The sequence below is a fragment of the Phyllostomus hastatus genome, unplaced genomic scaffold (genome assembly GCF_019186645.2).
Source record: "Phyllostomus hastatus isolate PE091 unplaced genomic scaffold, TTU_PhHast_1.1 phas_scaffold_385, whole genome shotgun sequence".
In the NCBI taxonomy this organism is placed as follows: domain Eukaryota; kingdom Metazoa; phylum Chordata; class Mammalia; order Chiroptera; family Phyllostomidae; genus Phyllostomus; species Phyllostomus hastatus.
Window position 1 is genome coordinate 13,097,818 of NW_025334026.1, and position 26,466 is coordinate 13,124,283.

General features: G+C 37.2%; 1 protein-coding gene and 1 non-coding gene across 3 annotated transcripts in view; both read left to right on the forward strand.

Annotated features, from left to right (window-relative positions):
- The window catches only part of BAZ1B (bromodomain adjacent to zinc finger domain 1B), a 75,612-nt gene that overhangs the window by 3,680 nt on the left and 45,466 nt on the right, over nt 1-26,466 (forward strand). For both annotated transcript variants that reach the window (XM_045819414.1, XM_045819416.1), the window contains exons 2-5: nt 9,042-9,158; nt 12,600-12,744; nt 22,961-23,162; nt 24,447-24,568. In XM_045819414.1, the coding sequence (XP_045675370.1) occupies nt 9,042-9,158; nt 12,600-12,744; nt 22,961-23,162; nt 24,447-24,568 (586 nt within the window). The remainder of the gene's footprint in view (nt 1-9,041; nt 9,159-12,599; nt 12,745-22,960; nt 23,163-24,446; nt 24,569-26,466) is intronic.
- On the forward strand, nt 24,806-24,943 carry LOC123806534. The gene has a single exon (XR_006783503.1). It is a non-coding gene; the product is annotated as a small nucleolar RNA SNORA66 (small nucleolar RNA).

Sequence of the window (26,466 nt, forward strand, 5' to 3'; positions counted from 1 at the left end):
CTGGTGCTCAGTCTACTGAGCCACACCAGCAAATCTTTTTTATTTTTTAAATTTTTTTTCCCTTTTATTGATTCTAGAGAGAGAGAGGGAGAAAATGAGGGAGAGAATCACTGATGTAAGAAAGAGACATTGATTAGTTGTCTCTTGCATGCACCCCTACCAGGGACAGAACCCAACCCATCCACTGAGCCTCACCAGCCAGGGCCATAAGAGTTATTTTTAACTTAACTGGTCCAAAGAGAGAAAAATAGGATAAAAAGCAAATCTTACTTGGTGCTTTGTTGTCTCCCTTAGAACTCTTGTGGTTCTAGTTGCACTTATTTAACCTCCATACTTTTCCAGACTACTTCCTTTAAGCTGTCAAGTACTTTATTGAAAGAAACAGCCCTAGCTGGTGTGGCTCAGTGGACTGAGTGCCGGCCTGTGACCTGAAAAGTTGCTGGTTTGATTTCCAGTCTGAACATGCCTGGCTTGTAGGCCAGGTCTCCAGTTGGGGTGCATGAAAGGCAACCACACATTGATGTTTCTCTTCCTTTTTCTCCCTCCCTTTCCTTCTCTCTAAAAAAATAAGTAAAATCTTAAAAGAAAGAAAGAAATAGTCCTACAAGGCTAAAGAGAACAAAGAAGCAGCGTATTGTGGTAAGGAGGTAGCCCTTGAACTCCTGAAAAAGTGGATGCTTAATGAGATAGTCTAGAACTTGAAAATGTCTTATTTACAGCTTATACAACCTTTGGAGAATTGCTTTGACATTTTCTCTGCAATTATGTATGTGCAGCAGCCGCTGGAACATAAAAACCTCAATTGGCGCTTCCTCTGAGTGGTTATTTGAGAGTGAATGGCTTATTTTGGTAACCTAAAATCTGAAATAGTATTTAGAGGCGGCTGACTCAATAGCCTTCTAGTCAACTTTTTCTACTTTCATATTCATTTTATTCTCTCACTTTCTTTTTACATAAGTTAAAGTAATAACCAGAACAAAATTATATAAACTTAAAAATACCCAGTGTTAGAGGTTGTTATAGGAATTTCAGTTTTAGACTTTTGAAATTAATCTAATTTTGATGATTAATCAATTAAGAATTTTGTGTTATTGTCAGAGAGCATTCATTTCTAGATTTAAACCTTAGGTTTTTAGTGTTGTCCAATTAGAAATATAATGTGAGTCACATGTAATTAAAAGTTTTCTTATGGTCACATTTGAAATAAAGGTAAATGGGTTAAAAAAAGGAGAGACATTTTTCTTATTCCAGTACCCAGGCTGAAGGAGCGGTCCCAGTCTGCATGTGCCTTTTTTTTTTTTTTTAAGATTTTATTTATTTATTTTTAGAGAGGGAAGGGAGGGAGAAAAAGAGAGGGGGAGAGAGAAACATCAATGTGTGGTTGCTGGGGGCTGTGGCCTGCAACCCAGGCATGTGCCCTGACTGGGAACCGAACCTGTGATGCTTTGATTCGAAGCCTGCATGTGCCTTTCTACTGGCAGAAATAGCTGGAGGAAACCTTGATGGCTTTTTAAGCTTATTCCTGCAAATGGCATCTATTGCATCTGCTCACATCTGTTGGTTGAAGCAAGTTATGTGGCCAAGTCCAACATCTATGTGGAGGAGAAATTTTCTCCTTTTTTTTTAATTCTCACCTGAGTATATGCTCATTGGTTCTAGAGAGGGGAGGAAGGGAACGGAAAGAGAGAGACAGACTTTTATGCCAGGGAGAGAAACATTGGCTGCCTCTCATAGATGTTGTGACTGGACCAACCTGCAACCTGGGCACGTGCCCTGACTGGGAATTGAACCTGTGACCTTTCAGTTTATGGGAGGATGCTTTAACCAACTGAGCCAGGACTTCTTGTTTCTGTTAATTCCTCACTGGAGGATATACTTACTGATTTTTACAAAGAGAGGAAAGGAGAGAGAGAAAAACATCGATGTGAAAGTGAAACATTGATCAGTTGCCACCTGTATGTGTCTCAACTGGGGATTGAACTTGCAGCCTTTTGGTGCGTAGGTGATGCTTCAACTAACTGAGCTACCTGGCCAGGGCTAGTTTTCCTCTTCACCTGAGGTATTGCGAACCACATGGCAGTGGATGGAGATACAAAAATTTTCTGATGGAAGGGAGGTGAATATTTGGAAAGAATGCAGTCTACCATATTTCAGGGTTTCAGGGGACGTATTTTGGGGAAAGTCACTTTTAAGTTGAGATCTGAAGGATGATTTAGAATTTAGCTAGATGAATAAAAGAGGACTATGTTCTTAGAAGAGTTTGTGAATTTGAAAGTTTCTTGATTTAAAAAAAATTGAAAGATGATTAGAGTGAGGAAGTGGGAATAGAAATGGAGTTGCTTAGTGGTGAGATACAGAAAAAGGTTGCATCACACCAGTCCTTGTAAGATAGGTTGAAGAGTTTGGGCGTTACTTTAAATTTAATGGAGGCTGTTGAAAATTTTGGCAGGAAAGAAGCAGGCGTTTAGATTAGGAAGATCACTGTGGTTGCAGTGGTGAGAATGGATCTGCCACTAGATTTGTGAGGTGGTCATTAGATAATCCAGCCAATAGATAACGGTGGTCTGAATAAATTTACTAGTCCTTGATGTGGAGAGAAGTACAATAGATAAATATCAGAAATAAATCATTATAGATAGATTGGACAGAATTTGGTGATTGATTGGGAAGGAGTCAAGGATAATATTTTGGTTATTACTTGGTTAGTGGTGTCATTCTCTGATACAGAGAACTCTGAAAGAGGAGCAAGCATTTATTTCTTGTTTTGGCTGGGAGTGGGGAGGATGGGTTAGGAAGTGAAATGTTTAGTTTGGATGTTCTTATATTGAGTTGCTGTGGATATCCAAATGGAGATGTCTATATTACTAGTGTGTCTGTGGTCCTGGAGTTCAGAGAAAGGAGACTGAACTGGTGATAGAAGTGATTAGTGTCTAGATTGTGATTGCAGTAATGTAATGGAAATGGATGAGGTCAGCCAGGCTAAGATTGCTGCACTGATAACAGTGATTTTCAAAGGAGAGTGGGAAAAATAGGTATCTGGGTAGAAGGGACTTTCATTGTTTGGAAAATCGTAAATCATTAATATTTGGTATTTAAATATGTACTGCATGAAAAAAATTTCCCATTTTTTTCCCTTAAAATAATAAAAATAACCAAATATATCTCAACAAAGTCTTATTTGGTAGAGTGACTTTTCAGTATACTGTGATTGGGGATTGCTTCCCTGTTTGGGAACATGTTTGCATTTCAGGCAGCCGGAGGGCAGTTGAGATTTATAAAGTAATCAGAGGAAGAAATGGTTTTAAAAACAAACAGAATTGAGAAAAATGGATGTTAGGGTGAGAAGCACAAAGGACCAGAGTAGAAGAGGATTACCAGTGAGGCCAGTTAAAGTGTTTTGGCTGGGTAAGAGATGAGTATCAGAGAGGCTGGATTTAGTTAATGGCTCTGTTGTTGGAGAGAAAGGACTGAATTGAGAAATGTGTGAGTGGTTGCAGTTAGGGACTGAAAAAATGAAGATGATTTTCTGATTTCAGATTTGGGCAATAGGGCCATTCAGTGAGACTGAAAATACCTATTAAGAAACACAGTAGGGAGAAGGAGGTGTGGTTAATAAGAATTAAGCTTAGCCCTAGCTGGTGTGGGCCTGTGAACCAAAAGGTTGCTGGTTTGGATCCTGGTCAGGGCACACGCCTGGGTTGTGGGCCAGGTCCCCGGTTGGGGGCGTGTGAGAGGCAACCAGTCAGCGTTAACTCTTACACATCTCATGTTTCTCACCCTCTCTCTCCCCCCCTTCCTGTCTCTGTAAAATAAATGCATAAAATCTTTCTAAAAAAATAATTAAATTTAGCCCTGGCTGGTGTTGCTCAGTTGGTGGGGCATTGGCTAGCAAAGTGAAAGGTCTGTGGCGTGAATGCCTGGGTTGCAGGTTTGGTCCCTGATTGGGGCAGGTATGAGAGGCAATTGATGTTTCTTGTCCTCTTCTTCCCTTCCCCTCTCTCTAAAATAATAAATAGATAAAAGTCTTTAAAAAGAATTTAGTTTAGAAAAAGTTGGGTTTGAGATATCACTGAGGCATCCAGGCGATCCTAGTACATTATTGACTATATGGGTCTAGATCAAGGTGAATGGACTGGGAACATTTACTTCTAAAAATAGCAAATTAAAAAAATTTAATGTTTTTTGTTTAGGATATATTTGCTAATATCATTTACATTCTCTGGTTACTCAGTGAGTTTCTTCAGTGGAACTGAATGACTATTAAAATGTTAAGCTTTTTGTATTTTAAATAAATCTACTTACTGGTTTTCTTGACCTCCCTTCCCCCAGTGCAAAAAGGCAAATAAGAACAAAACAAATTCATCTTTTTGATTAATTAGTTATGATAATAGGAGCCATGCTATTGCTATTTTTCTCTATACTGTAGTCCCACCTTTCCATAGGGAATTAGTTCCAAGACCCCCAGTGGATGCCTTGAAACAGTATTGAAATACTGAAGCAGTACCAAATGAGGACTGTCCAGGAAAAGTCCAGCCATTGTTAATATAATGAGAACAGTTTGTGTGCCATCTATGTAACCTGGTAGCCAAGGACAGTGGGCTGGAATGTGCATGTGTGAACCATGACAACTTGTCAGTTGGGGTGTAGATGCCATTGAGTAAGCATGTGTACTGTGTGGTTGTCTCATTCAAAACGACTGAGTGAGTAGAGCCTCAAATCAAGTTTTGAGTTAAGCTTGAACTTCCTCTGTGGAAACCATTGGGATGATTCAGTTGCCCACCGGCAGCTATGGGCAACTGGTGATTGGCAGTCTCATCACAACAACACACTCCTCATGCATGACATCTCATGCAGAGTTTTTTTGTAAAACATCAAATCATCCAGGTGACTCAGCTCCATTACAGCCCAGATTTGGCATCCTGTGACTTCTGGATTTTCCCAAAACTAAAATCACCTTTGAAAAGGAAGATTTCAGAGCGTTGATGAGGTTCAGAAAAATACATGAGGCAGCTGATAGTGACTGGAAGAACTGTGTGAGATCCCAGGGTGCCTACTTTGAAGGGGACTGAGGCCCCTTTGTCATTGTGCTGTGTACAGTGTATCTTGTATCTTCAGTAAATGTCTCTCTCTTTTTCATATGTGGTTGACTACCTTCTGGACAGAGCTCTCATATGCTATGTTTTGTTCTTTACATATATACCTCTGATAAAGTTTAGGGCTTCTCTTTGGCACTGAATTGCCAGCAATATTTCTCTTGTACTTGGAGGCCATTATTAAGTAAAACAAAAGTTATTTGAACACAAGCACAGCAATAACCATGATGGTCCATCTGGTAACAGAGATGGCTACTAAGTGACTAATGTGCCTGAATACACTGGACAAAAGGGTGATTCAGGGAGTGGGATGGCACAAGATTTAAAACTTATAAATTGTTTATTTCTGGAATTTCCTATTTAATATGTTTGAACCACATTTGACAGGATAGTTGAAACTGGGAAGCAAAACAGCTAAGGGGAACTAACACAGGTTTTTATAAATTTTCAATGATTGGATTTATGTAACTTTGTATGGAAGTCTGACTTCTGGTTTTTACTTTTTCTGTATTTAGTTTAATTCTTTGAATATTAATGCCAACCCCAGTGAAGAAAATAGACTTGTTGCTTTGTTTCTGTCAGATCTGGAAAAGGATGTGAGAGAAGGTGTTTTTTTACTATTGGCTAAAATGGCTATTTTGGATTACCTCTGAATTTGGCCCTGTTAATTGTCTTTGTATTGATCATAACCCTGGAAAACCAAGAATCTTCATATATTAAAAAGGAACTACTGTCCTGATGGGTATAGGCCAGCTGGTTGGGTGCTTGTCCTGCAAAGCAAAAGGTGTCTGGTTCAATCCCAGGTCAGGGCATGTGCCTGGGTTGCAGGTTCCGTTTCAGGTCAGCGCATGTATGAAAAGCAGCCCATCAATGTTTCTCTCTCATGTCAGTATTTCTCTCCCTTTCTTCTCCCTCCCTTTCCCTGTCTCTAAAAATAAATGAATAAAATTTTACAGGAATTACTTGTTTATTTGTGAGGTAATATTACAGAGGGAGCTGTTTAAATACTTTCATTTCAACCACTATAAAATAAAGTCATTTGGAAAGTAGAGATTGGCTGCTAATTCTCTAGTTGTGATGTCAGTTTATTTTCTTGCATAGCATCTGTTGTGCATAAAAGTGTATTAGCTAATTATCATTTGAATTTAAATGTGGCTGGCTGATAGTGAATTTCAGTTGGGATGTTGTACAAAGTTACCATGTATATGGCACTAACAGGTCCTCTTCCATCTCTCATGATGACTGAACAATGACTGGTAAATGACTTGTGAATTGCTATTGTAGACAACATAAAACTGGATAAATGTTATATCAGAATTATTTTTAGGACTTTATGGAGCTTTTTAAATCCTAAGAATCAACAGGTGTTCCAAAAGGTAGACTAGAAGACTTAGTAAGTGGATCATTAGCAGACACACAAGGTTATTTCAGATGGCCTCTGACACTGGTCTAGTCAGTCTCATCTTACTGTGGAAATGATTCTTAAACTTGGTGACCATCTTGGTGACCATTGTGTAATAGTTCCACGTACCTTAAATTCTTACTTCTTAATGACTTTGTCTCATTTTGCCTTTATTTTTTCTTATGAATTTTTAGTACTGTGTGAGTCTCATGAAATGAAATTTGGATGAATTGAAGAAATCACATTTGTACTATAAAGTGTTAACGTTTTTTAGTTTATTTAAAAAACCATTGATTTTATTTTATTTTTAAAATTTATTTTATTGATTATGCTATTACAGTTGTCCCATTTCACCCCTTCACTCCCCTCTACCCTGTACACCCTCTCCCACTCGCTCCCTCCCCTTTAGTTCATGTCCATGTGTCATAAGTTCTTCAGCTTCTACATTTCTCGTACTATTCTTACCCTCCCCCTATTTCCTACTTACAATCTATGCTACTTATTCTCTGTACCTTTTCCCCCTCTCTCCTCCTCCCACTCCCCTGCTGATAACCCTCCATGTGATCTCCATTCCTGTGGTTCTGTTCCTGTTCTAGTTGTTTGCTTAGTTTCTTTTGGTTTTGCTTTAGGTGTGGTTGTTAATAATTGTGAGTTTGCTGTCCTTTTACTATACATGTTTTTTTTTAATCTTTTTTTCTTAGATAAGTCCCTTCAACATTTCATAAAATAAGGGCTTGGTGATGATGAACTCCTTTAACTTGACCTTGTCTGAGAAGCACTTTATCTGCCCTTCCATTCTAAATGAAAGCTTTGCTGGTTAGAGTAATCTGAGATATAGGTCCTTGTCTTTCATGACTTGGAATACTTCTTTCCAGTCCCTTCTTGCCTATAAGATCTCTTTTGAGAAATCAGCTGACAGTCTGATGGGAACTCCTTTGTAGGTTACTGTCCCCTTATCTCTTGCTGCTTCTAGGATTCTCTCCTTCATTTTCACCTTGGCTAATGTAATTATGATGTGCCTTGGTGTGTTCCTTCTTGGGTGCAACTTTTTTGGGACTCTCTGAGCTTCCTGGACTTCCTGGAAGTCTATTTCCTTCGCCAGAATGGGGAAGTTCTCCTTTATTTGTTTAAATAACTTTTCCACTTGTTGCTCTTTCTCTTCCCCTTCTGGTACCCCTATAATTCGGATGTTGGAACGTTGAAAGATGCCCTGGAGGTTCCTAAGCTTCTCTTCATTTTTTTTGAATTCTTATTTCTCCATTCTTTCCTATTTGGTTCTTTCTTCCTTCTGGTCCACTCTATTGTTTTGAGTCCCAGTTTCCTTCCCATCACTGTTGGTTCCCTGTGCATTTTCTTTCATTTCTTTTATGGAAAAGGTAACTTGCATTTGTTCATGTAATTTGCGCCCAAAATCGACCAATTCTGTGAGCTTCCTGATCACGAGTGTTTTGAACTGTGCATCTGATAGGTTAGCTATCTCTTGGTCGCTCAAAAGGATGAGTTCTGGGGCACTGATTTGTGCTTCTGTTTGAGCCATCTCCCCCCCCCCCCGTCGCGGAGCCTTAGGTGTTCACCAGGGCTGGGCACCCCAGTCGCTAGATTGTGACGTTGTATGTGAGGGCGGGGTCAAGAGGGAACAATGGCAGTAACTCCGTTCTTGTGTGCCCCAGATGCCTTACGCGCTCTCGGTTGCCTTATGTGCTCAATTTTCCCTGTTCTCTGTGCTGCGACCCACATCCACCCACATCCGGCTGCTTGTCTCCGCCCCTCCTACTGGTCTGGATAAACGGGTCTATTGGCTGTTCGACTTCCATTCAGATAAATTTTCTGTCAGTTCTGGGTGTTATTCTGCCTCTATTTAAATTGTTGTTGTTCCAGTCTTGGTTGTGCGTGGAGGTATGGTGCGTCCACCTATGCCTCCATCTTTATGGAAGTGAAAAAGAAATAATTGATTTTAGAGAGAAAACAATCGATTTGTTGTCCCACTTATTTTTTAGGATTTTATTTATTTTTTTAGAGAGGGGGACGCAGGAGGGAGGAAGAGAGGGAGAGAAACATGGATGTGAGAAAGAAACATGGGTCGGTAGTTCTGACTGGGACCAAGCTGCAACCCAGGCATGTGCCCTGAACGGGAATCCAACTGGTAACCTTTTGTTTTGTAGGACATCACCCGACCATCTGTGCTACACTGGTCAAGGCCTACTTATTTTTGTATTCATTGGTTGATTCTTGTTTGTGCTCGGACCAGGGATCAAATCTGCAACCTTGGCGTATCAGAATGACTCTTTAACCAACCGAGCTACCCAGCCAGGGCTAAAGGTATTACTGTTTTATTTGTAAAATGTGGCAAACCATTCTGACCATACTTAGTCTTATTCATCTTGTTTGGATTTACCAATTGAAAACTGACTTCAGTTTTATCTTCTCATGCTGTATGTTATAGAAAGAATACTATAGGTTTTTTTCTATATATGGTAAATATTTTTTGGGTGTGGATTAGTTGTCTCTGTTGCTTGAATATTGTTTTCCTGAGCCACTGCTAACAGAGAATATGAAGCCCGCTTGGAAAGGTACAGTGAGCGCATTTGGACGTGTAAGAGTACTGGAAGCAGTCAGCTAACACACAAAGAGGCCTGGGAGGAGGAACAGGAAGTTGCTGAACTGTAAGTAAGATAAACATTGCTATTCTAGCACCATCTTCACATTATTAGGAAAGGGGGGATACTAACTATAAAGCAATGTTTGTATTAAAATTTATGGGGCATAAACTGGAATACATTACATTAGTATACTGTATTGTTGTTTAAGTGCCCTTGCCTAGTGGAATTTTGCTAGTAATAAAGAGTGGAATATGTAGTTGTGTGTATACTTATGTAGGTATTTACCAGGCTTTTGAGTGTTCTTGTTCTATACCTTTATCTTGTAAATATTTTGAAAATGTGGTTCTAAGCAACAGAAATGAATATGATCTAGAAGTAACGTGGGGGTGTGAATAAGTGGAAAGTTTTTCCTAATTTTGTGGTCATTTGGAATTTGATAGTATTTACAGCAGTTACCAAAAATAAATACAGAGTTCCAAGATCATTTATCTAAGTGGGGTTGTTGAATGAGGAGTCTTAAAAAATACTGTCTATATTCACAGTGCCTGCTTGTCTAGGTGTTATCTCAAAGAAAACACTTGGAATTTGGGCAGTAGAAACGTGCAAAAGATAAGTAGAAAATATGGATGATAAATTACTCTTTTGGGAATTTGGAATAGACTCTTTTTCTGTGGACTTCTCATTAACTTGTCTTGATAGCAGATAAGCAGAGAGCATATAATTCTGCTCTTCTGCTTGTATAATAACACCGGGTTTAGTTGAGGTTTTGGTTCTAGTTATGGCTACAGCACAAACTAATAATTAGTCAAGCTTGTTAACCTGGTGCCTATATCTTCTTTTTTTGGGTCACTTCATTCTGTTTTAGATTAGTGTTATTTATGTTTATGTACTTTTTAGTGTACTAGACCAGGGGTCGGCCACCCTTTTCTGTAAAATGACAGGTAGTAGATGTTTTAGGGTTTGTGGGCCATATGGTCTTTGTTTCAGCTATTGAATTCTGAGGTTATTCAGTGAAAACAGCCACAGATAATACATAAATGAATGAGAATGACTGTTACAATAAAATTTTATTTACAAAAACTGATAACAGGCTGGATTTGGCCCATGGGTTGTTGCCTCCTATAGTAGCCCTCTAAACTTCTTGAGGGCAGCTGTCATATTTTACTTTTTGTTGAATTGGTTACAGTGCCTAGGCACAATCCTCTGCACTACATAAGTACTATTTGCTTTTTGCAGATAGAGAATACTACTTTCTTTGCATGTGTTTTTGGGACAAAAAAGAGACTAACTTGGAGTTGTTAGGGAAAACTTTGTGGGACTTTTTGAAGATGGTGACATTGGAAGGATAGTTTGTGCCAAATTATAGAAGCAAGATGGGACATTTGTATTTAATTCAGTGAATAATGTGAGGACAGCAATAATTTTGAACAGAAGTACAAATGACAGTTTGGATGATTGAGGTTGGGCTTTAAGAAGATTAATCCAGAAGCAGTTTGTAGGATGAGTTAGAGGAGGAAGAGACAGGTATGAAGTCTATGTAGGCTAGCCAGGATTGTATCATGATATTATTGAGAATAGAAAGAATGAGGTGGTTTCTCTAATTCTTCCTGAAAGAAGGGTCGTTTTTGGCTGTAACTTTGGAAAACCGCTGCATACTTTGTTCTTAATACACATTAGTGTATAAGATAGTTTTTAGAAGGCCTGTAGTACAGAAACTTTAGCTTGATTTAATCTTGTGGATTTCAGACTTAACCTTAGAACTGGTAACATCAGAGGGAAGTTCTGAAGAACACAATTGGGGAATGTTTTATGTGATTTGATAGCTCATAGAATATAGTGGGTGGTGGGAATAGTTACTGAAAAATTAGTTACAGGTTTTACAACTTATTTAAAATAGAAAACTTTTTTCTTATTATAAAAGGAATGCATACTTATTATGAGAATGTGAGTAATACAGTTAGTAACAGAATCTGAACATCCTTGTCCAACTTTACTTCTCAGAAATAACCACAGCCAGTGAAGTTTTAAGTCAAGTGACTGGGAGACTTAATGGCAAGAGAGTGGAGTTATAGGGGCCAGAAAGGGTCTCATGAAATTGAGGAAGTCCGAGGACATCTGGGAAGGATGATTAAGCTGAGAGGCAGGACAGCAGGGAGAGAATAAGGTAGGCGAAGGCAGGGAGACTAGAATCTTACTGGTTGTGATTGGGGAATAGCAGATAAAGGTGGGTTAAATAATTGTAAGGGAGTATTATAAGAGATTTTAAGTCTAGCAGTCAGTTGGTGCAACATTTGTAGTTATGAATAGGAGAGAGTGACTGAGAATATTGGAATATGAAAATAAACTAATACTTGCATTTGCCTGAATGTTCTCATGCCTCTTCCTCCCCTTTGCCCACAGCGCAGATATTAAACTCTTTGGGGGAAGGGGGGGGTATAAGGCAACTAAACAGTAATGGGAAAAAAATACAATAAAGATTAAATAAAAAAAAAAAACCCAGATACTAAACTGGTTAGAATTGGAATCTAACTACTATCCATTAAGTTTGCTTCCTATTTTCTGCTACCATCAAGAATCCAGAAATAAATATATTTGTGTGCACATGATGTAATGGTTTTGATAATTGTTGTCAAATTGCTTTCCGAAAGAGTTGAAACATAGGCTATCAGCAGTGTATGAGTGTTACTTTATTCTATTTATTTGCCCATATTGGGTACGATAATTAAAATTCTTTTTTGTTAGGTTATTAAGTGAAAAGTAGTACATCATGGTTTTACTTTGCAAGGGCTTTGGAGTTCAAGTCATGGTTCTAACATGTTAACTCTTCCTGATTTATTTTCCTTATTTATAAAATGAAAATTCTAGAAATCTCGTGAGGTATTAGGAGAACTAAATAAACAAATGCATATGAAAACATGTTATTGATTCAGATATAATATAAATAACAATCGTTATGGTGTCCTAACTGAAAAAATGGGAAAAGGCAATGAATAAAATAATTTGTGCCTACAAAGGGAAGTCTACTGCAAAACAAACTACTGGGAAAATGACCAACCTTACTAATGATGTACCTATTATTTTCACTGTATAGATGAGAAAATTAACCTGGATAGGTCAGTCTGACAAAGCTATTTTTTAAAAGATTTTATTTATTTTTAGAGAGGAGAAGGCAGGGGGAAAGGGAGAGAAATATCAGTGCGTGGTTGCCTTTTGCGAGCCCCCCACTGGGGACCCGCCTGCAACCCAGGCATGTGCCCTAAACTGGGAATTGAACTGGTGACTCTTTAGTTCACAGGTCAGCACTCATTCCACTGTGCCACACCAGCCAGGGTTGACTAAGCTAGTTTTAAGTTCCTTCTTTTTCCTGTGTATCATGTAGTTTTTAATCTTTGTATTCACCTAGTGCCTTGCATATATTTGCTAAAGAACCATTCGAATGGACCTGAATTAAAACTCAGTAGGTTTTTCTGCATTTTTTCGGTAATTAATAATGTATTTGTTTAGTTTGAAGGAAGAGTTTCCTGCCTGGTATGAGAAACTTGTTCTAGAAATGGTTCACCATAACACAGCCTCCTTAGAGAAGTTAGTAGATACTGCTTGGTTGGAGATCATGACCAAATACGCTGTGGGAGAAGAGTGTGACTTTGAGGTAAGTGTCTTTTTTTTTTTTCTTTCTTTTTTTTTTTAATGTGATTTGACTCACCATATGTCAAGATTGGAGCTTCTGATGTAGATTACAGAATGCATTTCTGTGTGTATAAACTTGTGTTATATGAAGTCTTCTCTACTTAATATCAGCATAAGGGGCCAAGTTTAGAATGCTGGGCTAGTTGTTTTATATAATATCCTGCAGAGTCTGCATAGACATGTTGGGGTTGTAAACTGGCTCAGATATTTAAATAGATTGTTTACATTTGTTATATAAATTATGGGTGATTTTAGCTGAATGTAATGAAATATCTGACAGTGGTCAGTACTTTTCAAACTTCAGCCTAAATAAAACCAATTATCCTTAAACTGTTTTAAAAAACTGAAGAGGAAGCCATCATTTTATGAAGCCATCATTACCCTGATACCAAAACCAGATAAAGACATTATACAAAAAAGAAAATTACAGGCAAATATACTTGATGAATATATATGCAAAAAATTTGAACAAAATATTAGCAAACTGGACTCGACAATATATTAAAAGGAATATACATCATGACCAATTGGGATTCTTCCCAGGGATGCAAAGATGGTTCAACATTAACCAATCAATCATTGTAATACATCACAACAAAATAAAGGTTAAAAACCATAATGATCTTAGTAGGAGAAAGCATTTGACGGAATTCAACACTTTCATGGTAAAAACTCAACAAAGTGGTTATAGAAGGAACATCTCAACATAAAAAAGGCTGTATGTGGCAAATCCATAGCTATCATACTCAATGGTGAAAAGCTGAAAGTTTTCCCTCTAAAATCAGGAACAAGGCAAGGATGCCCAGTTTTATCACTTATAGTCAGTGCAGAAGTAGAAATCCTAGACATAGCAGTCAAACAAGACAAAGAAGTAAAATTCATCTAGATTAGAAAGGAAAAAGTAAAACTCTCATTACTTTCAGATGACATGATACTATGTATAGAAAACCCTAAAGATTCCATCAGAGAACTATTAGAATTAAGGATTTCAGTAAAGTTTCATGATACAGAATCAGTCTATAGAAAACTTTACATTTCTACACAGCAATAATGAACAATCAGAGGAAAAAAATTTTTTAGATTTTATTTACTTTTAGAGAGGGGAAGGGAAGGAGAAAGGGAGAGAAACATCGATGGGTGAGAGAGAAACATCCATCTGTTGCCTCTTGCACGCCCCCAACCAGGGACCTGACCCACACCCCAGGCATGTGCCCTGACTGGGAATCGAACTGGTGACCTTTCCGTTTGCAGGCCAACACTCAATATATTGAGCCACACCAGCCAGGGCAAGAAGAAATTAAGAAAAATGTCACTTACAATTACATCAGAAAGTATAAAATGCTAGGAAGAAATTTAACCAAAACAGTGAAAGACTTGTATCCTGAAAACTATGACATTGGCAAAAGAAGTTAAGAAGATACAAATAAATGGAAGAATATACCTTGCTCATGGATTGGAAGGATTAACATTGTTAAAATGTCCTTATTATCTAAAGTAATATACAGATTCAGTGTAATCCTTACTAAAATACCAGTGTCATTCTTCTTGGAATCAGAACAACTAATCCTAAAATATATATGGAACCATAAGAGACTCCAAATAGCTAAAGAAATGTTAGAATAAAACAAAGTGGGAGGTATCATGCACCCTGATGAAATCAAACTATATATAAAGCTATAATTTTGTAGTATAATCAAAATAGTATGGTACTGGCATAAAAACATATGTAAATCAATGAGATGGAATAGAGAGCCCAGAAATAAATCCTCATTTACACAGTCAATGAATCTACGACAGAGGAGGCCAGGATACACAGTGGGATAAAGACAATTTCTCCAATAAGTGGTATTGGCAAAACTTGACAGATACATGGAAAAAAATGAAATTGGACCACTTTCTTATACCATATACAAAAATAAACTCAAAATGGATTAGAGACTTGAATGTTAGACCTGAATCCATAAAACTCCTAGATGAAAACATAGGCAGTAAAGTCTTTGGCGTGAGTCTTTGCAGTATCTTTTCAGATATGTTTTCTCAAATGAGGGAAATAGAAGAAAAAAATAAACAATCGGGGCTACATCAAACTAAAAAGGCAGCATTACCAGTAATAGCCATGATAGGGAAACAACCTAGAGTAGGGTAAAGATGAATGGGTAAAGATGATGTGGTAAATATATACAGTAGAATATTATTCAGCAATAAATGAAATATTGCTATTTGCAACTACCTAGATGAACCTAGAGGCTATTATGCTAAATGAAATAAGTCAGAGAAAGACAAATTCTGTATGATCTCATATATAGAATCTTAGAAAAAGACAAAATAAGTTAACCAACAACACAGAAACAGACCCATTGATACAGACATCAAGCTGATGATTGCCAAAGGGTGGAGGGTGGGGGAGATGGAAACTTTTAAAAAGGAGCATGTAAAGCAAATGAGTTTAAAAAAGAAATAGGGTGGGTACTATATTCCTATTTTGGATAAGAGTTTTATTCACAAGTTTGTTATTATGATAGGTTGACAAACAATCTCACATAAATAGACATATTCACATGGGCATGGATACAGTCAAATAATGAGCCCACCAAATGAAAACAAGAGACAAAGAGAAAAGAAAACACGCACACACACAGAGATGAGGATAGAGAAAAACAAATCAAGAGAGATATACGTAAATAAGGATGCTTTTCTTAAAAACCCATCAACCTGGCCATTCTGCCTTCCTTGGGAAGTTACAGCTGGTTCAACTCAACAGGGAGCAGCTAATTGACCTTGAATGATTCCTTGTCCAAAAGGTTCGAATATATGACCACGACTTCAGGCAAGGAGATGATAAAGCCTCATGTCAGGTGCCATCTTGTGGGTCCAGTTAACCCTCAGCTTTGGAAAAGGGACAGAAATTCTTTTTTTTTTTTTTTAAAGATTTTTTATTTATTTATTTTTAGAGAGGGAAGGGAGGGGGAGAGAGAGAGAGAGAGAGAGAGAGAGAGAGAGAGAGAAACATCAATGTGCGGTTGCTGGGGGTTATGGCCTGCAACCCAGGCATGTACCCTGGCTGGGAATCGAACCTGGGACACTTTGGTTCCCAGCCCGCGCTCCATCCACTGAGCTACGCCAGCCAGGGCTGAAAAGGGACAGAAATTCTTATCAGCCTGGTCTATCAATCCTCTATCATTCCCCCTTAAAAAAAACATTTGGAGAACTTTCGAATATACATTCTTGGACCCTATCCCCTGAGAGTTTAGTTCAGAAGATTTAGGGTAGGTTCTGAAGATTGGCAGTTCTACCAACTCCAAGGAGTGGTGATGCTAACATTCTGGAGACAACATTTTGAGTAGCATCAGTTCAAGCAATGAAGACACTTGATAATCTCACATGAAAAGCTTTAGAGGAAGGCAATTCCAAATTTGGTACACAGGCTCAATAATTTTGTGAAGGACCTAGATATTTAGTGTCTCTCTGCTTTTCTTCTCTGTTCTTAATAGTGTTGGATTTTGTCTTTAGCATTGTTGCCTCTTGGTTGTGAAACTGTAGCTGTACTCAGGAAATGATTATCAAAGCATTATGGGAAAGTTTTTACCAGAAGCATATGTGTCCCCACCCTTGTTTATCTTTACATGTTATTGGCTACATCATGGCTCACATTGACATCCTTGACTGCAAGGGGACTAAGCAAGTTGATAGTGCCCTTTTTTAAAGCCTCAAAATGAATGAGACAGGCTTGCAAGAGAGGGAATGGCTTAGGTAGCCCAGCAATAGCCAGTAAGTGGTGGGACAAGGATTCAGACTTTTTTCTTTGTGTGATTGAACTGAGTTTATTTTTTTTAAAGATTTTATTTATTTATTTTTAGACAGAGGGGACAGGAAGGAGAGAGGGAGAGAACCATTAATGTGTGGTTGCCTCTCGCATGCCCCCCACCAGGGACCTAGCCCACAATCCAGGTATGTGCCCTGACTGGGAAAGGAACTAGCAACCCTTTGGTTTGTAGGCTGGCATTCATTACACTGAGCCACCCCAGCCAGGGCGTGAATTAAGTTTAATAAAGGGACTGTAGACAATACTCTTTTCTAGGTCAAGGAAAACTAAAAGGAAAGGTTATGTACTCCATGGCTATCATCAGTGGAGGGACTTTACTACTACTAAACCCTAAGGAAACAAGGGGAGGGAAAGGATACTAGAACTGGAAGAGAGTAATGTAGTTGAAGAGTTTTTTGGTATTGAGACAGTCAAAGGAATAAATCCCATTGTCACTTTTTTTCTACCATCTATCTGACTTTTTGCTGACTCTTACAGGCTGAACTCTACAGGGCAAGGGAGCCCTTTGATACATAGTCCATAAAGGTTAGCCTGTTTAAGCACAGGGTAAGGCAGAGGAGAGTAGAGGCAGATTTGGAGTGCAAATGGAAAGTATTCTCACATGCAAGGTGGAAGAAGAAAAGTTTGAGGAAGGGGGGAGAAAGAGATTAGGGAGGTCATAAACGTGAAAAGATGTTTAGACAACATAATAATCTAGAAATAATCCTTAATAATCTAGAAAATTAAAACTAGTGAGATCAATTTATACATATCAGATTTGTAAATAAATAGTAAAAATAATGCCAAGTTTTTACAGCAGTGTGGAGCTGCTCATTCACTATGATTGTAATAAACACTTTGTCATTACTGAGTACAATTGAATGTGTATATACCCTTGACTAAAAAATTTTTTTCTCGAGTGTTTACCCTTTTAATAACTAATAATGTTGAGCATCTTATGTGCTTTTTGCGATACTTCTATTGATAGTTTCTTTGGTGAAGTGTCTGTTCAAATCTTTGTCCATCTTTAAATTGGATTGTTTTCTTGTGTTTGAGTTTGGAGAGTTCTTTATATATTCTGGACATAAATTCTTATATATAGATACATGCTTTTGCTTTTTCTCCCAGTCTAGGGATTGTATTGGCATTCTTTTAACAGTGTCTAGAAAAGCCTAAGTTTTAAGGTCTGATGATGCTGATAGAAAGCAAATACACTTAATCATATCTATAACTACATTTAAACATTTTTGTTAAAAGGTAGGGATTGTCAGATCAGATAAAAAAGAAAACCTATCAGAAAGGTACAAACAGAATAATAGTAAATGGATGGTGGAAGAGATACTTTCCTAAAATTTGTCAAAATAAATCTTGAGTTGCTATATAAGTATCATATAAAGTAGGTTTCAGGGCAAAGAATACTACCGTGGATAAAGAAGCATTTCATAATGACAAAGGGGTCAGTTTATTAAGAGGATAGAGCAGTCCTTAATGGTTATGCATTTACTAATAAGAGCTTCAAAATATGTGAAAGAAAAATGGATAGAAATATAAGAAATAGACAAGTCACAATTATAGTTAGAAATTTCAACACTCTTCCTTCTCTATAACTGATAAAAAAAGTAGACAGGAAGTCAGCAAGAATACAGAAAAGTTGAATAATGTTATCAACCAACTTGACCTAATTGTCATTTATAAAACATTCCATTTAATAACTGCAGAATACATGTTTCCTCTTAAGTGCATTATTTATCAAGGTACACCATATTTTAGGTCATTAAAAATGTCAATAAATTGCCCTGGCTGGTGTGGCTCAGTGGATTGAGCACTGGCTTGTGAACCGAAAGGTCACTGTTTTAATTCCTGGGCAGGGCACATGCCTGGGTTGCAGGCCAGGTCCCCAGTTGGGGGGTGTGTGAGATGTAACCCATTGCACATTGATGTTTCTGTCCCTCTCTTTCTCTCTCCTTGCCCTCTCTCTAAAAATAAATAAAATCTTTTAAAGAATGTTTTAAAAAATGTCAGTGAATTGCCCTGGCTGGCGTAGCTCAGTGGATTGAGCTTGGGCTACGAACCAAAGCGTTGCAGGTTTGAATCCCAGTCAGGGCACATACCTGGGCTGCGGCCACAGCCCCCCAGCAACCACACATTGAAGTTTCTTCTCTCTATCTCCTTCCCTTCCCTCTCTAAAAATAAATAAATACAATCTTTTTTAAAAAAAGTCAATGAATTTAAAAGGGCTTGAGTCATACTAAGTATATACTCTGACCAAAATAGAATTAAATTTAGACATCAATAACAGGTATCCTGGGAACTGCAAATAATTGGAAACTAAGGAACACATTTTTAACTTACTCATAGATTAAAGAAGAAAGCAAAAAGAAAATTAGAAAATGTTTTGAACAGAAAACGACACCCAACCAACTGAGCCACACTGTCAGGGCTGAAAATGAAAACATACCATAATTTGCTAGATCTTGCTTACAGTAGTGCTTAAGAGAAATGCATAGCATGAAACACTCTGTTGGAAAATAAAGTAAGGCCCGAATCATTGACTTTGACTTCTATCTTAAGAACTAAGAAAAAAGTGACAATATGGATGGATTTAGAGGGTATTACAAATAAGTCATATACTTATGAAAGACAAATACTATGTAGTTTTACTTATATGTGGTATCTAAAAGCAATACAAAACGAACAAATGAACACAACAAAAACAGACTCATGGAAACAGAGGCCAAAGGGATGGTTGCTAGAGAGGAGGGTGAGTAGGGGGAGTCGGTGAAGGGGGCAAGGGGAAATATAGTTGATAATATTGTAATGATTTTGCATGGTGACAGATGATTGCTGGAACTGGTGGGATGATCACTGTATTATCCATTTGAAACTAATATAACCAATATAGGATTGGAAACTAACTGTACTTAAATAAAAGAATAAATTTAGAAATTAAAAGAAAAAAAAACCTAAGAAAAAGAAGAGCAAATTAAATCCCAAGGAAACAGAAGAAGAAATGAATTAATAAATATCACAGTAGAAATCAATAAAAAAGAAAACAGGAAAACTAAGAAAAATCAATGAAACTAAGAGGTGGCAATTTGAAAATTAAGAAAATTGATAAACCTCTGGGTAAACTCAGAGAAAAAAGAGAAGACACAAGTGAACCAATATGAAGAATTAGGTGATATCACTACATAGTCTACACATATTTGTAGGATAATAAGTGAATAGTATGAATAGTTTTATGACAATAAATTTAATGACAGCAAATGAAATGGACAAATTCTTTGAAAGATAAGAATAACCAAAACCTTCTCAAGAAGAAGTAGAAACCCTAATATCCCTATATCTATTAAATTGAATTTGTAGTTAAATTTGTCCTACAACGATAACTGTAGGCCCAGGTGTCTTCACTGGTGAATTCTACCAAACATTTAAGAAAGAAAGAATACCAATTCTACACAAACTTTTTCAGAAAACAGAAGATGAGGGAATTCTTTTGTACTCATTTTATGAGATTAGATCAGCATGAACCACATAAACACATTACAAGGAAAAACTATAGTCTAAGGATAACAAAATTTATGTTCACAGAAAAATCCCTCATGAACATAGATATAGAAAAAGTAATAAAAATTTAGCAAATGAAATTTAACAATGTATTAAAAGGATAATATATTAGGACTAAATAGGGTTTATTCTAGGAATGCACACTTGTTTTAAATTTGTAATTATTTTTGCTAAACAAGAAAACCATATGATCGTCTTAATTTTACAAGCAAAAAGCATTTGACAAAATTTGACGTTAATTCCTTTTTTTTTTTAGATTTTATTTACTTATTTTTAGAGAGGGGGGAGGGAGAGAGAGAAACATCAGTGTGTGGCCACCTCTCACGTGTCCCTCTTGTGGGACTTGGTCTGCAATCCAGGCATGTGCCCTTATTGGGAATCCAACTGGCAACCTTTTAGTTCACAGGCTGGCACGCAATCCACTGAGCCACACCAGGCAGGGCCGACATCAATTTCTATTAAAACTACAAAAATAGAAAGTAACTTCTTTAACCTGACAGGATATTTACAGAGTTACCTAGAATTAGCATCATACCTAATGGTAAAATACTGAATGTGTGCTTTCCTACTCTATGTAACGTCGTATTGGAGGTTCTAGCCAGTGTAGTATGTCTAGAAAAAGAAATAAATGTAACCCAAATTGGAAAAGAACAGCATAAGTAAAATCGTCTTTATTCCAGACATGATTGTCTATGTAGCAAATCTCATGGAATCTACCTTAAAAGCTACTAGAACTAATCAGTGAATTAAGCAAAGTGGCAGGATACAAGATAGCACACAAAGACCAATTTGTATTTATTTCTATGTGTTAGCAACAAACAACTTGATGTTGAATTTTAAAAATCAGAACTATTTAACATCAAAAATATGAAACACATGCCTCGGCTGGTGTGGCTCAGTGGATTGAGTGCTGGCCTGTGAACCAAAGGGTCACTGGTTTGATTCCCAGTGTAGGGCACATGCCTGGGTTGTGGGCCAGGTCTCCAGTAGGGGGGCACATGAGAGGCAACCAAACATTGATGTTTCTTTCTCTTTCTCCCACTCTTCCCCTCTGTCTAAAAATAAATAAATAAAATCTTTTAAAAAAATGTGATACACCTTGGCTAGTGTGACTCAGTTGATTGGAGTGTCATCCTGTAACCAGAAGGTTGTGGGTTTAATTCCTGGTCAGGGCACATGCCCAGGTTGCAGATTTGATCCCCTGTCCAGGCACATATGGGAGGTCACCAACTGATGCTTCTCTCTTGCATTGATCTTTCTCTTTCTCCTTTCCTCTTGCTGTAAAAGTAATGAAAAAATGTCCTCTGGCAAGGATTAAAAAAAGAAGTACTGTAGGAGTAAACCTGACAAAAGATATATGTGACCTGTACATATCAAAATTATTAAACATCGCCTAGAGAAAGAACTTAAATGATGGAGAAGTAGTTCTTGTTTATGCATCAGAAAACTTACTATTTTTTTTTACAGATTTTATTTATCTTTAGAAAGAGGGAAGAGGGGAAAAAGAGAGCAATAAACATCAATGTATGGTTGCCTCTTGAGCACCTCCTACTGGGGACCTGACCCGCAACCCAGGCTTGTGCCTTCACTGGGAGTCCAACTGGCAACCCTTTGGTTTGCAAGCAGGCACTCAATCCACTGAGCTATACCAACTAGGGCAGAAAACTTAATATTGTTAACATGTCAGTTTTTCTAAAATTGGTGTATAGATTCAACATAATTGCAATAAAATCCCAGTAGCTTTTTTTTTTTTTTTTTTTTGTAGGAATTGCCAGGTTGATTGTAAAATTCATTTGGAAAAACAAAAAATGTAGCCAAAACAACTTTGCAGAAGAACAACCAAGTTAGAGGGCTAATAATGGTCTGATTTTGAGTCTGTAAATTTTAACATATTATGACAGTGTGGGCTCTGGCCAGGTAGCTCAATTGTGTAGAATGTTGGTCTGATACTCCAGGCTTGTGGGTTCAATCCCCAGTCAGGGCACATATAAGAATCAACCAATGAATGCATAAATTAGAAGAACAACAGATTGTTTCTTTTCTCTTTCTGTCTCTCTCTTCCTCCCTCTCTCTAAAGTAAAAAAAAAAGTGTGAAATTGTTTTGAATTTTGATAGAGGTGGAAAGGTAAGTAAGTTAAGAAAACATAGTCTTTTCAGTAGGTGGTTCTGGAATAGCTGTATATCCATATGTATAGTTGATTTTTTATAAAATGGAAATTCTTAGACAGTAATTACACATATTTGTGGTTTGTGCAGTGATTGCCCTTGGGTTTAAGTACATTGATACATGAATTATAAACTAGATTGTGTGCATTTTATTTTTTAAGATGTCATATTTTACTGGGTGAAAAAGGTAAAGGGATTAAGAAATACGAGTTGGCAGTTTCACAGAATAATCACAGGGATATAAAGTAAAGTATAGGAAATATAGGCAATAATATTGTCATACCTATTATGATGTCATGTGGGTACTGAACTTATCAGGGGATCGCTTTGTAATGTCTAATCACTATGCCATACACCTGAGACTAATACAATATTGAATGTCAACTGTAATTGAAAAATCATAAAAAGAAGTACCTAGCTATTATAGAAAAAGAATAAAGAAATGAATGCATGGGGAATAAAAGATGTCATTTTAAACCTAGAAGTCTGAGAAATAAAATTTGAAAAATCACTGTACTTGGTACTTCAGAGTTTCATTGAATTTTTAAGTGGTGTGCAATACCTAGGATAATATATTCTAAACATTATCTTTAGGTCTCTAATTCTTATTTATTATCTCTGAATCTCACTGCTGTATTTGTAGGTTGGAAAGGAAAAAATGCTCAAGGTGAGAATTGTGAAGATTCATCCTTTGGAGAAAGTAGATGAAGAGGCCCCTGAAAAGAAATCTGATGGTGCTTGTGATTCTCCTTCAAGTGACAAAGAGAATTCTAGCCAAATTGCTCAGGAGCATCAGAAGAAGGAGGCGATTGTAAAAGAGGATGAAGGAAGGAGAGAAAATATTAGTATGTATGATGCTAGCTTTCCTGTGTGACTATTTTATTATACACAAATCTTTTAGGTTCTCTAGCAGTTAAATTTGTAATTCAGTTTTGTGGCTAGATAGACATGCATTTTTATGATTCAGAAAACAACTAAAATTATCCACAAAGTGAGTCAAGATTTAAATCACCCTATACAATTAAGACCCCTGGGAAGTCATTTCCTCTTGTTAGAAATCTGTGTTCAGAGACCTAGGTACTCAAGTAGCTAGGTCAGAGTAGGAGGAGCAAATTGTAATCTCTGTTTCTGTTCGCATTGCAGGCCAGTTGTGGTGGTTTTAAGATACTTCCTTTTATCTATATTCTGTACCTCAGGTCCCTGTCACATGGGGGCTTCCTATTTAGTTAGACCAAAATCTTGTTTCCATAGTGCCCACAAAACAAATTCTGATCTCTTTAAATGGTATACAAGGTTCTTTATATTTACCCCTGTACTTACCTCTTTAATTTAATTAATTAATTTTATTTATTTTTAAAGATCTTAATTTTTAGAGAGAGGGAAAGGGAGAGAAATATCAGTGTGTGGTTGCCTCCCCCACGCCCCATACTGGGGACCTGGCTGGCAACCCAGGCATGTGCTCTGACCAGGAGTCAAACCTGCAACTGACTGGTTCACAGGCCGGTCCTCAGTCCATTGAGCCACACTAGCCAGGGCTCCTAATTTGATTTTTTTTACTGTACTCTAGATTATATTCACCCATACCTCATTACTTGCAGTCTCTGAACAAGTCATATTTTTATTTTCATCCTCACCTGAGGATATTGATTTGAAAGAGTAGGGAAGAGAGAGTGGGGGAGAGAAACATTGATGTGAGAGAGAAACAATTACTGGTTGTCCCATACATACCCCTACTAGGGACTGAACCCCCATGGAGGCATGTGCCCTGACTGGGAATTGAACCTGCAACCTTTCAGTCTGTAGGATAATGATCCAACCAACTGAGCTATGCTGGCCAGGCCAAGTCATTTTTTTTGTAGGCATTTTCTGCCTCTCTCCCTAAGTTAGACATTGCTGCTCTTCCATATTATTTTTCTGTATCCATGCCTATAATAGAATTTCCACATTTTATTATAATTATGATTGACTCTATCCATAGACTTCAGTTAGTTAAGAATTTTATGATTCATCTTGGCGCCCCATCAGTCAGTGCCTGGTGCAGAGTAGGTGTTCAGTAAAATTAATTATTAATGAATGAATGGATGGAATTAAAAGAATGTCTTTCACTAATTTTCTATTGATTTGACTAGATGACAGAGCACGTAGATCTCCACGAAAACTACCTACTTCGTTAAAAAAAGGCGAAAGGAGATGGGCTCCTCCAAAATTTCTGCCTCACAAGTATGATGTGAAACTACAAAATGAGGATAAGGTTAGTTGGCACTTTATATTAATCCTCTTTCATGTAGTAGATGCTATTTAAGAAAATATCATAGGGTTAGTTTTGTCAGAGAAAAGTGTGCTAAAGAAAAATGTAAATGAATGTGTTTTTACAATACAAAAATTCTTAGTGTTTTCCAGCCTTTAGATTGTATTTTATTTACTAGGAGATTACACACTTTTTCCTTTTAATAGGAATTATTAGGGTTAAGAGTAATTTGCTTTTGAGCCTCAAACTTAGTTTTAAAAATAACCTTGCATGATGTTGCAGAAGTGAAGGGAACCAGGTTTGCTAAAGTAATTGTGGTGATAGAAATGTATTGGCCTCAGAAACTACTGAGGTGGTCCATTCTATCCTAGAACAGTGTGAAAAAAAAAAAAAAGAATCTATTTCCAGCAGTTACAGACTTTCCAAGGTAGTAGCTCTTCCTAGTTAAAAGAACAATTTGTAGTGTAATTAAATTCAGAAACTGAGTCAACAATAATCAGTGTTTTTACAAGGAATCTGTGGAATTAATAACCTAAAGTAGTAATACCCTTAAAATAATTGAGTGCTGTGTTTTATTGATTCTAAGGTGTTCATGTTTCATATTATTTTATTTATTTATTTTTAGAGGGAAAGGGAGGGAGAGAGAGAAGGAGAGAAACATCAATGTGTGGTTGCCTCTCCTGTGACCCCACTGGGGACATGGTCTGCTACCCAGGCATGTACCTGGACTAGGACTTGAACCAGCGAGCCTTTGGTTCACATGCTGGCACCCAGTCCACTGAGCCACATCAGCCAGGGCTGTTTAACTCTTTTATGGAAGAAAGGGCTAAGGCCTGAGAAATTTAATAATTCTATTGAAGTTCCTAATTTAGTAAATGAGATTGGGAAGGATTATAACCCAGATCTTTTGCCTCTTTAGGGTATTGTTTTTCTACCTCAGGATGTTGACAAATCTTATTCCATTTTGACTCTGTTTTATAGTTAGTGATCTGAATACATACTTGGATTATTAGGATTTTTTTTATATTTTAAAATTAGATCATAAGTACAATTATTTACTAAGTTTCTTCCCTCCCATTCGGCAAGGTAGCTAGTTGAAACATTGCTAGGGAGTCTGAACCACTTTCCTAATTTTTATTTGTTTTATTGTTGAGTGTAAATTGAGTGTAAAATGTAATAAATACTGTTCATAGGAAGATAGAAAGTACAAATAAGAAAAAAGATATCTCTCATTCCATACTCAGATGATAATTGATGAATATGGTGGTTAATGGCAGCTAGCTTTTCACTGACTTTTAAAAGTAGGAAAAGTCTATATATACTATTTCATAGCTTGCTATTTTTCATTTTCTGTCTACTGGGTATCTGTAATATAATTACATGTTCTTCCAAAATAATATTCTCGGGATGTGGCATATATGATAGTTATCATGGGAGTTTATGAAAAATGGAATTCTTCCCAAAAGCAGCCAGGGGTTACCTTTGAAATGGTTTGGTATTCACTTGACCCAGAAAAACTCACAAAAATCATGGAAATTAAGAGGTTCAGATCTTCATGTTCACTTTAAGAACACTCATAAAACTGCCTAGGCCATCAAGGGTATGCATATCTGAAAAGCCACTAAGTATCTGAAGGATGTCACTTTAAAGAAGCAATGTGTGCCATTCTGTCCTTACTACGGTGGAGTTAATAGATTTGCCCAGGCCCAACAGTGAGGCTGGACACAGGGTCAGTAGCCCCAAAAGTGCTGAATTTTTGTTCCACATGCTTAAAACATGCAGAGAGTAATGCTGAACGTAGGGTTTAGATGTAGGTTCTCTGGTTATTGAGCATATCCATGTGAACAGATTTCCCCAGACGTGACACAGCTTATAGAGGTCATAGGTAGTTTAACCTCCAT